The 12,145-nt window shown below is 42.8% G+C and overlaps 1 protein-coding gene across 1 annotated transcript in view; it reads right to left on the bottom strand.

The window, feature by feature from the left end:
- RIPOR2 (RHO family interacting cell polarization regulator 2) overlaps positions 1–12,145 on the bottom strand; it is a 162,770-nt gene that overhangs the window by 28,614 nt on the left and 122,011 nt on the right. The window contains exons 7-10 of the mRNA XM_060244128.1: positions 10,429–10,578; positions 8,572–8,635; positions 1,885–1,928; positions 250–375 (exon numbers count right to left, since the gene is read on the bottom strand). Coding sequence (XP_060100111.1) covers positions 250–375; positions 1,885–1,928; positions 8,572–8,635; positions 10,429–10,578 — 384 coding nt within the window. The remainder of the gene's footprint in view (positions 1–249; positions 376–1,884; positions 1,929–8,571; positions 8,636–10,428; positions 10,579–12,145) is intronic.

Raw genomic sequence — 12,145 nt, 5'->3', positions numbered from 1 at the left:
TGCTCTATTTGCCAACCTCGCTTCTTGCTTTTAAATTAATAACATTTTCACATTTATTTTTGTAAATTTTACCATTATTTTTAAAAGTCTTATGATTTTGGTATAATTAAAATATGTGCTGGTTGTGAACTGTAATAATAAAATTGATTGATATTTTGGGAAATCTGGGCAGCATTGCCTATCACCTATCGTTTAACATTATGTTCACATTTTACTAATGTACAGCTAGAAAAACTTAAGTATTGCTACCTTAATGGAGATCAGCCCAACAATAAGAGGAAGGAAGATCATTTCTTCTCCATCCCAGCTTTGCTTGCCGTTGACTTCTATTTTGCCTTTCAGCTTCCACCTCTGTCGGCCGTACCGCATGAAAATCTGTGTGTGGGGGGGGGGGGGGGGAGAAGTTGTCTTGCATTTATCAAATTACTTCATTTATAGCCTGCCTTTCTTGCTGAGACTCATGGCAGATTGCAAAATATGGAAAACAATTAGATTCGACATTGTAAGGCATAGAATATACAATGCAAAAAGGATGAAGATGACAAAATCATAAAACAAAACAAGCAAAAACTTTCTGTGTTCTCACAGTTCACATATTTGTCCTGTTCCCTCCCCCTCCCCCACATACATTCATTCTCTAAATAAGAATGAGCAATCTGACAGATGACAATTGGTACCGTATATATACATGAGATACTATAAATGCTGATAAGGTGCCCTGTTTTCTTAGTTGCCTTCTTTGTAAGCCCCATTACTTGAAAACTTTTGCAGAACTAGTAGAATAGCTTTGCATCGCATTGTACCAGTGTACTAGTTAGACTCATGCTCACTGCTCATATGTAAGCTAGGTGGCAGTTTCATGCATATCTCTTCAAAGGAAAGCAGTAGGAATCCTGCAATGGCTAGTGGGCAAGCCGTGCTGTGGAAGGCCAGCCAATCAGGTGAGGCAATTGTTCAATATAATCAGGGCTTTCTTTGTAGCAGGAATTCCTTTGCATATTAGGCTACACCCCCCTGATGTAGCCAGTCCTCCAAGAGCTTACAGTAGGCCCTGTAAGAAGAGCCCTGTAAGCTCTTGGAGGATTGGCTACATCAGGGGGGTGTAGTCTAATATGCAAAGGAGTTCCTGCTACAAAAAAAGTCCTGAATATAATGTATAATACAGTCCCAGGTCTGAGCTGCAGGATATCACCAGTGTAACACAAAACAAACTGACAAAGAAACATATCTGATATAAGATAGTGTGAGATTATCGTTAGATTTGCTATTAATACAGCTGACCCTGGTTTTATCCAATAGCGGGATTTCATGTCTTCATTTTGGAGCTCTGTGGGCAAAGAAGGGAATGTCTGCTTTTAAGAGAGTTTACTTTCTTTTTTAGGGATGTGGGGCAAGTGTATAACATTGGGGTTTTAGTATAAATCACGTTTCCAAGCAACACCCCCACATGATCGTAGATTCACATTGTAATTGAGCCAAGGAGTGATTCTATACTGGATTTCAGCCATTCTAGTTGATGAAGTTATGCCTCTGGTTTTGAAAGCAAAAGGCTGAACTTGCCCTGTTCTAAATGATCTGCTCTAGTCAGCCTGCCCTGGCTGGGTACAGGAACCACAAGAGGAAGAAAATGTATGCCAAATATTGAGGGACAGGCTGACACCCTTCCAAAGCAAAAGTTAAAGAAAGATTTGTTGTTATCTTGCTAGCCATCGATCAGCTCTCTGGGACCAATCTTTACGTGGGAAAGACTCTGAGTGCATTCATCCATAAATAGAGAATAGTGGGAATCTTTCTTGCTGTGCAGGAGATGAGTACAAGAAGAAACACATGTAAGCCTTTGAACATAATGGAAAGTGACTTTAAAAAAAAACCAGGGTTACTCACCTCATACTGGTCTCCAGGACAAAGTCGAGCAAAGCCAGCTAAACCTAAAAGCCAATAGCATTCAAGATCAATTTCAGAAGAACTGGTTATACCTTTTACCCTTTGTTTTAGTGACTATATATAACTTGATTGCTAACATTACACAACACTTTAGTACATGGACATCAATCTGCTATTCCAACTTAATTGTTGTTGTTTCAGCCCAGTTAACATAAACTAACAAACACCAGACCCCAACATTTCCATGACTCTGCATACTAACTCACTGCCCACTTGCTCTATATTTAGGACTGCTTGCCATTCCATACTATTGTCTGATGAAGCGTGCTTCTAGCACACGAAAGCTTACATTCTGAATAAAACTTTGTTGGTCTTAAAGGTGCAACTTGACTCTTGCTTTGTATTACACAACACTGCCAAAGAATTTACGCTACTAAGAGAATTATCTGGATACCACCCTGCACCTTTTTCTCATCCCTGGGATCAATTATTCCATCTGCTTTGTCTCCAAAAATTACAAGGGTGGATACTTGATTTATGTTTTGGTACCTAGAGCCGGTGGGATGCATAGGAAGACTAGGATAGGATAGTCAAGGGATTAAATTATTTTGGATTCTAGCTGCCTGATCTTTCATCCCCTGGCAGGATTTGACTTCTTACCAGAACTCGAAGCCTCTCACTGCAGCTCTCCATGACAAATAAACTCCCGACTCCAACCTTTAAATAGGACAATGGCATTACATATAGAATTACGGAGTTGGAAGGGAGCTCCCAATATGGAGTCCAATATGGAGTCTCATTTATGAAAACTCCCTTTCTTTTTTTCAGGGGCTTCATTGTTCCAATGAGTCACAGGTCTCCTTATGAGAAGAACCACTCTATACCTCTCTGCAGCACCCCTCACCACGTTGAAGGGGAATTCTCCCTCATGGGTGCCAGAGCACACCTGCAGCTTGAGACTGGAGTACATACATTTTAGATGTTAATGAGACTGAATAAGCAGAGCACAGAAAATTCCAGATTAATATGAAAATGAGTGAGAGTTCCATCTGAAACACCAGTGTCACTACATACACTGGGAACCCCCATCCCCGTACACGAATAGCTCCTTATCAAGCAAAGAATTTTATCTTAATCTGTAGGCAGATACCTTTGGTCAAAGAACATGGTCCCAAACAACAAGATCTCGCCTCTCACTGAATATTTTCACATGATTATGGTTTACACTATCATAGTGACAGCATGAACTAGGGTTGCCAATCTCCAGGCCAGGCTTGGAAATCTGGAATTACTAATGTTCTCCAGGTGACAGAGATCAGTCACTCTGGAGAAAAAGGCTGCTTTGGAAGATGGACTCTATTGCACTGTACTCTGCTGAGGTTTCTCCCCAAATGTTGCCTTCCCCTGTTTTCACCCCCCAGGTATTTCCTCACCTGGAGCCAGCAACCCTAACATACTGGTGAGTTACAACCCATTTGTATTGCTAGTCAATCTCAGCAATAGTACATGTAGCTTTTCACCCTGATACACCCCTCAAGTACTATATTGTGGTTACTGAATTAACACGGTAGACTCTGTAAAAATGGCAGTGTCTCACTCATATGGGTGCAGCAAGAAAAGGCGAACGGGTGAATTGGGGGAATGAGCTCCTGCACAGCATTGCTACTTTCTACCTGTAGGTGGCAGCAGTCCCTCAGCACCATTAACTAAAGCTTTTCATAATGAAGTTTGAAGAATGAATTCACCTTCACAGACCATGTAATAATTACTCTAATCTCACTAAGCACCTTTGAAGAGTCCATGAAATTAGTCTGAAATCATTGAACAGGTGATTTTAACATGCTGAAAGCATATACTCGCAAGAATCCAGGCTTTAGTTAGCGTGTTCCATCTTTTTAAAGCTTTTTCTTCTGTTCTGCATTTTTAAAATTTATTTATTAGGTTTGGATCACCCTTCCAAGAAATTGGGCTCAGGGTGATTTACAGTGGCATAAAAGCAGCAAAAACAACTAAAACCAAGGTAATGACAATGAACATTAAATTCTGAGGGAAAACAAAATGGCATCTGAGTCTTGGTAGTGTCGCTATCTCGTGGTGGGGGGGGGCGGTGCAAAAAAGTGGGAGTGCCAAGACGGAGCCGTTGCTGCCCTCAGCCAAATAAATAATTGTTTTGTGGATATCATGCTTAATGCTGTTTTTAGATTTATGCTTGTTTTTAATATTTGGCTGCCCTCAGTCAAATAAATAATTGTTTGTGGATATCATGCTTAATGCTGTTTTTAGATTTATGCTTGTTTTTAATATTTGGCTGCCCTCAGTCAAATAAATAATTGTTTGTGGATATCATGCTTAATGCTGTTTTTAGATTTATGCTTGTTTTTAATATTTGGCTGCCCTCAGTCAAATAAATAATTGTTTGTGTATATCATGCTTAATGCTGTTTTTAGATTTATGCTTGTTTTTAATATTTTATTGCACTGTTTTATTTTGTGGGATGCCACAAGTCTATGGAGAGGCGGCATAAATTTTTAAAAATAAAACATGTTTTATTAATTATTATTTATTCCTGCAAACTGGAACTTCACAATTTCAGCTATTAGCATGCAACACCCAGCCAATTCCATGTTTCCAACTGAGGCATAATCACTCTTTCCTTTTTCTGCACTGCAGCCTGCCACTTCCCCAAGGACCTCAGAGCAGCCTTTCATTCTCCCAACAATCTTTTTGAGGTCTGTGCTTCTGAGAAGCGGTGACTTGCTCACAGCTACATAGTGAACTTCATAGTTGGGCAGGGATTTCAACTGCAATTCATCTGTGCTTAAAAATGAATGCTAGCTAGAGGGGACAGAGGTCTCTCGTCTCATAAGCTTTCTAAGAAGGCAGCAGAGAACACTTTTTCACAGTATACAATACATATGGGAGTAAGCCCCACTGAAGAGACACAAGTGGTATTCAAATTAGACGTGCTTTAGATCGCTCTTTAAAGTAACTCTCATACTGTGAGCAAAAAAGATGCAGTGCTAACATTTAACATGGAAATTACCATAGGGGCAAACTGGATTTCAGTGCAAACACAGCCCATTATTTAGATTTTAACTAACAATAGCGGCAAAGTGGTACAGCAACACAATTTCGACCTATACTGTATAGAACAGCCCTGTATCCACACCGTGGTCCTGAGCATCAGAGATTCCATTTTTTTTTAGTGTAGTGGTTAAGTGTGCGGACTCTTATCTGGGAGAACTGGGTTTGATTCCTCACTCCTCCATTTGCACCTGCTGGAATGGCCTTGGGTCAGCCATAGCTTTCATAGGAATTGTCCTTGAAAGGGCAGCTGCTGTAAGAGCTCTCTCAGCCCCACCTACCTCACAGGGTGTCTGTTGTGGCGGGGGGGAAGGTAAAGGAGATTGTGACCACTCTGAGACTCTGGGATTCAGAGTACAGGGCGGGATATAAATCCAATATCATCTTCTTCTTTAGTCAAGAAGTATTTGTCACAGGAATTCTGTGTCACTTCCAGAAACAGAGCTCACATCTCCCAAGCCCTGATATTTTTAATTCACAGGAACTGATTTCCTTTCCACTGTCATATAATATTTGTTAAAGCCACCAGTGTACTCAGGGAGGGTCTAATATAGTTTGACATGGCTGTGGCTGGGAGCTCTGTTGCTGTTGCTAAGAGGAACTCTTGCTTTGCCGACGAAAGTAAGCCACCGATCCTGCCATTCTCCCACTCTGCTCCTAAGGTAGAAGAACAAAGCAGCCCTCTGCAGGGCTCAGCTTACCTCCCACGCTCTAATTTATTTATTATTTATAAATAATTTACGTTTACTAGCACTCTGCTGCTGGCTCCATCTCTCTTTTGATGCCTTAGCATGCCAACTTGTTCTCTGCTGCCCACACAGCTGACATCTACTGTAAATATGTGCGCCTCCAAGCAAACAGAAGTAGGAGTGAGAAAATGTGAACCAGTGAAAACAGAGACTTCTGGATACACCCCCATGGGCCAAAATTGTCCTTACTTCATCCTAGTGCGGAGTGGCTCCAGGGAGTCTTTTAGCCCAATGAAAGCATAATTGTACGGCTAGAGTTCCATCACTTTGACACTTCTTACCATATGCTGCTATGAGTAAAGCTCCAGCTCCAGAGAGCCAGTTTGGTGTAGTGGTTAAGTGTGCTATGTAAAGGTTAAGTGTGCTATGATTAAAGCACCAAAGAGCCACTTTGGTATAGTGGTTAAGCGCGCAGACTCTTATCTGGGAGAACCGGGTTTGATTCCCCACTCCTCCACTTGCAACTGCTGGAATGGCCTTGGGTCAGCCATCGCTCTTGCAAAGATGTCCTTGAAAGGGCAGCTTCTGTGAGTGCTCTCTCAGCTCTACCTATCCCACAAGGTGACTGTTGTGGGGGAGGAAGGTAAAGGAGATTGTAATCCGCTCTGAGATTCAGAACAAAGGGTGGGGTATAAATCCAATATCTTCTTCTTCTTCTCAAATTATTGGATGGCACAAGGACCCTACATCAGTTATTTTGTATGTGCATGTGCAAGGTGCTATCAAGCTGCAGCTCACTTATGGTGACTCGGTAGGGTTTTCAAGGCAAGAGACTTAACAGAAGTGGTTTGCCATCGCCTGCCTCTGCATAGCAACCCTGTTATTCCTTGGTGTTCTTCCACCCAAATACTAGCCAGGGCTGACCCTGCTTAGCTTCTGAGATCTGACGAGACCAGAGCTAGCCTGGTGCATCCAGGTCAGGGCATGAAAACCATATTTTTCCTTTGATGCAAGGAGTGATTCCGGTTCTTGTGGCCAGAAGGACCAGATCCTTGCAACATCAATATATTCGTAACAGTTTTTACCAGGGGTGGAATTCTAGCAGGAGTTCCTTTGCATATTAGGCCACACACCCCTGATGTAGCCAATCCTCCAAGAGCTTACAAAAAAGAGCCTTGTAAGCTCTTGGAGGATTGGTGACATCAGGGGTGTGTGGCCTGATATGCAAAGGAGCTCCTGCTAGAATTCTACCCCTGTTTTTTTACAATCCTAAGGATATTTTCTCTGGAGTAAGCCCCAGTTCCATGGGACTCACTCCTGAGTAGACATGTTTAGTATTGCTACAAACACAGTCTATTTGCGTTCAGTCTACCGTCATGTCAAAATCAGCAAATATTAATTTAATGGGTCAGATCAAGAGCGACTAAAACAGTAAAGTTTTATGTTGAAAACTATGTTATGTTTTGATTGACTTCTAGGTACATTTTTAAAGACAGCTGTCTCTTACTTTTGACTTTGATAAAGTTTGGGAAATAATTCAGCATTCAGAATCCTGGGCAATGGCAGAGGAGAAAACTTGAGAAAGAACCTCAATTGGCTTGCTGCGGCAGGTTAGCATCCAAGCTGACCTTTTCTCTATTCTTTCTGCAGGCATTTCGCCTGAGTGGGGCCATGAAGCCTCAGGCATAGGACAGAAATAAGAACTAAAGGCTCTTAGCCCAAGGTTCACAGCATAGCATCTGTGAAAATCAGCTTCTGGACTGGACTGCCTAGATTTTATAGAATCACAGAGTTGGAAGGGACCTCCAGGGTCATCTAGTCCAACCCCCTGCACAAGGCAGGAAATTCACAAGTACCTCCCCCCCACACTCACATGTCCCCAGTGACCCTTGCTCCATGCCCAGAAGATGGCAAAACCCTCCAGGATCCCTTGCCAAACTGGCCTGGAGAAAAATTGCTGACTTTCCCCTACATGGCAATCAGCATGTAAAAAAGGGCCATGAGAACTAAGCACTGATGCAACCCTTCCTGCCCTCCTTCTCATGATCTGCCTAATTCACAGAATCAGTACTGCTGTCGGATGGCCATCTAGCCTCTGTTTAAAAACCTCCAAAGAAGGAGGTTTGCTTAAAATTTAGAAGCTTTCCCCCCGTTTGTAAGCTGCTTTGGATCTCTCTGGGACAGAGGTGGCCAAACTTGCTTAATGTAAGAGCCACATAAAATAAACATCAGATGTCTGATACCTGCAAGACATGAACATCATCTGTTTGAGAGAAGGAAGGAAGGAAGGCAACAGATGGGGAGGGAGAGGTGGAAAGAAAGCAACTTTAACTGTAAATGTATTCTCCAAGCCACCAGCTGGCTTGCCTTGGATGAGTGATTTAAAGAGAGAAAAGCCATTTCCAAGTTGGCTGACGGGGGAGGGGGGGGCTTAGAGAGCCACACAATATGTGTGGAAGAGCCACATGTGGCTCCCGAGCCACTGTTTGGCCACTCCTGCCCTGGGATAAAAATGTTCTAAAGCTGCTCAAATAAATAAATAAATAAATAACAGAAAATCGATCTGTTATAGATGTACGAAATTAAGAGAAAAATTGCAGCATCCACTCATTGCATCAGTGCTTTTGCTTTCAGGATGCAAGTGTGATACAAACCAAGTATCCCATATCCCTTCAAAGCAAGAGGATGGGCCTCTGGAGAGTACACTGCCAGTGCTTGATATTCCCCAATATACAACTGGTTCTGCTCGTTCTGGGTGTAAGACAGAGAGAGATTCTGAAACTTTAATAACAAAAGGGGCAGGAGAGAGAAAACAAACCTCTTATCTAAATTGGTTCATGCTTTCGAGTCTTTCCAGAGCTCTCGCTCTGCTTGCTTGTGCGGAAAAAGGAAAGGGGAAAGACAAGCCAATTACCTTTCATCTTGATACAGAACTCCCCCATTAGACTCTCCAGCTCTCCTTCAATAGTACACATGTTCTGTGTGGGGAAACAGAAGATTGACATATCCAAAGACTTTTATATAAAAGATGAATTATACCTGTTTCTGAGGCAACCTCAAATAGGTGCTCAAACAGTACCCCACGGGAGAGGAAAAGGAAGGAATTATTGTTCATGTGGCAATGGATGATTGGGCTAGATGGACCCCTGAAACTTGGCATTCAATGTCCAGGGAGTCAGCAGTTCAACCGTCTCTCCTAATGTTCACAGTGCTAGGTTTACGTCTTCATGGAGACATGAAATACTGGAGCAAGCAACTATTTTTCTGCATTTGGGATTCAGCCTGAAAATCTTTCCTTAGAAATCTCTTGCAAGACTTCTGGAAAACCATTGTCAATGATGGCTTCTCAGTGCATTTGTGCACTGTGAAATATTCAGTAATGCCCATGTCATATATGCTGATGTGCTCGCCATGTAGGCTTCAGCAGTGGGCTGAGACCACAGCAAGCTTTGGCTCTTTTAGTACTCCTGCTTGTGGGTCTCACTCATCCAGCTGCTTCTCTCCAGGGGTGGAATTCTAGCAGGAGCTCCTTTGCATATTAGGCCACACCCCCAATATAGCCAATCCTCCAAAAGTTTACAAAAAGGAGCCTTGGAAGATCTTGGAAGATTGACTACACCAGGGGTGTGTGGCCTAATAAGCAAAGGAGCTCCTGCTAGAATGCCACCCCTGCTTCTCTCTACAATAACTTTCCAGCCAGCAGATCAACTCTCCTGCTCTTATTCTACTTTAGACCCCTCAGAAAAGATTCCTGCACTTCATCACTCTGAAGTGCTGACTGAAAAAAAAAGTAAGTGGAACCCGCAGGAAAGTCTTTCAGACACAATGAGCATCACAGAAATTTCTGTGACACTAATGGCTGGGACTAAAAATTGTTAGGCTAGTCCTGGGTCCCCGACAAGATACCCATGGGCACCTCAGCACCAGCCAACATGTTTCTTTGTGTCTGCCAAGTATTTTTAGAAAGTGGGTGGGGCTTTTGCCCAGCAAGGCTTCTGATTGGCTATACAGATTTTTATAAATGCTGCATGGCCAGCAGCTGCCATCACAGCACAAAGATCTTTACCATGTGATTGAAGGTAAGCTGCAGCAGCCATTTTGTGACTGACTCTGACTCCTGCAGCAGCCATTTTCTGGCAGCCATTTTGTGGCAGTGCTCACCATACTATGTCAGACTTCCAAAGGTGCCCAGAAGGTCAAAAAGGTTGGAGATCCTTGAGCCAGTCAACTGTAATTAGTGTGATAAGAAATAAGACACTGTGTCTTCAGCATAGTTTAACTAGATTTACTTGAAGCCTAATGTTCACAAGAGGATGGCCACATTATAGGCAGTGGACTGCACAAAAGGTGCACACTGTAGTATGTAGTTATTATCAGTGATTATTAATTGAAGGGTTTGGAATGCTGTCCTTTAAAAATCCCATAATCTGTTTTCAGTCAATGACCCATTCCCCACTAGCCTTGTCCCAGTCTCACGCTCCTCTTCTCTGCGGCACTTCTGTCTGATTTTGCACAAGCTGCCATGGGGCTGCAATATGCCCCACCTCCTTCCCATGGAAAGCAAGATCCTCTGAAAACCAGTTTCTGCTTACCACAGGAAAGAGGCAAGGCGAGTTGCAGCCCTGCGGCACTGTGCGCAAAATTGGATGGGAGAGCTGTGGAGAAGAGCGTGAGACCGGGACAAAGCTAGTGGGGAATTGGTAAATGTTTCCACAATAACCAGTGGCAAAGTCAACCTTGCGAAGAGTATGTGAAATAGACTGCTGCGTACCTCTGTGTACTCTTTGTAACTTTTGCTGATTTCTGACAAACTCTCTCGAGCTGCTTTGCTGGCTGGGGACAGCCCAAAGGCTTGCTTCATTTTGCTGGCACCATCACGGAGTCGTCTTTGGATACAGTAGGCTTCAAAGAGTTCATCTACCTGGTAGAAGAAACAGGGGCTCAGTTAAAATAAAAAATTAAAGATGGCTCAAAGGAAGTTAAAATGTGGCAATACTGAATGTGTTCTTTAGACAGATCTATGTGTAAACTACTTTTGTACTGATGCCATGTCTTTATTCAGGAAACAATTCATTGTGGCAACAGCATCTTCTTCATTGCAAGCTCACTATGACAACAAAGGATTTGCCAGGCACTTCAGCCCGTCAGATTTCTAACTACTGTTGTCTGTAGTTACCTGGGTATTTACAACCTTCTTTTCTCTCGTTAAGCTTTCTTTTAAAAACTGTTGCTGTTAATAAGGGGTCCATGGTTGTCTGTTTTGAAGCCTTGAATTATTTCTCAGGACAAGACACAGCATTAGTGTGCCATTGTGTTATTCTGAAGAGGCTACTTCAGAGGATAGCAAAGGAAAATACTTAGGTTTCAAAGTCAAGGCTTACCTGTCAGCGCTAGAAATATCGATGCAAAGTTTTGCAGAATGGTGCACTCCACAGGCAGTGATCATGGCTAAGCCAACCAGCTGAATAAAACCTAGACATCAAAGCCCAAACCTTTTCCACTCCTACTGTCACAAACTTCCACAAACTTTTGAAGCAGTTCATGGTGGTTCGATAGAGCAGAAAGCATTTAAAGGGACTTCCTGTTCCCCACCAAAGCCTCAAAAACAGCTTGCTCCTCCCCCTGCTCAGCTTTTTCAGGCTGTCTTGTGCAGTTCTGTTTTAAAGGGACTGCACAAGTCAGCCCCTTAAACAGATGAGCAGTGGGGAGCTCCCCAACCACTCAGCTGTTTCCCAGGCTTTCTTGTGCAATCCAAAATGAGGATACCCTAAAAGCCAATTTTTCTTGTTACTGATCACCTCAACCGAAATAATGGAAGTATGGACAAGGCATCCAGTGAAAGTCTTCATCCCTGGCAAGCTACGTTTGGGAGTAGAGAGTGCTTTTCAATACCCGGCCCAAGGCTGTTTAGTGACTAGCACTGTTGCTTGGTATGGAATGCATGTAGACAACTGGTGCAGCTGCGCAGGCAGGTAAAATTATGGTCTCTAATTAAACCCAGGGCTTTTTTTGTAGCAGGAACTCCTTTGCATATTAGGCCACACACCCCTGATATAGCCAATACTCCAAGAGCTCACAGGGCTCTTTGTACAGGGCCTACTGTAAGTTCCAGGAGGATTGGCCATATTAGGGGTGTGTGGCCTAATATGCAAAACAGTTCCTGCTACAAAAAAAGCCGATTAAACCTAGTAGCAGTTTGATTGCTGTATTTTGCACTAACTGAAACTTTAAGGCTGTTTATAGCCTGTAATCTAACTTGGCTGCGATCAGAACACAGTGGTCAAATAATGATGTTCAAGAAACAGGGATTGTAAAGCACTTTGTACAGTAAACACGGCATGTATAGATCATATCCCATTGTTTCATGAGCTGGCTGAGTTCATGGAAGCAACTTCTATTGGCTTCCCATTCCACCAGAACAATTTGCTATACAGTGGCAGTTCCCAACCTTGTTGGTATGGTGACCCATAAGACCAAATTTACATAGT

Source organism: Heteronotia binoei, chromosome 7 (assembly GCF_032191835.1).
Source record: "Heteronotia binoei isolate CCM8104 ecotype False Entrance Well chromosome 7, APGP_CSIRO_Hbin_v1, whole genome shotgun sequence".
Classification (NCBI taxonomy): Eukaryota; Metazoa; Chordata; class Lepidosauria; order Squamata; family Gekkonidae; genus Heteronotia; species Heteronotia binoei.
The sequence above is the reverse complement of the archived record's forward strand: the minus strand, read 5'-3'. Positions and strand labels throughout refer to the sequence as shown.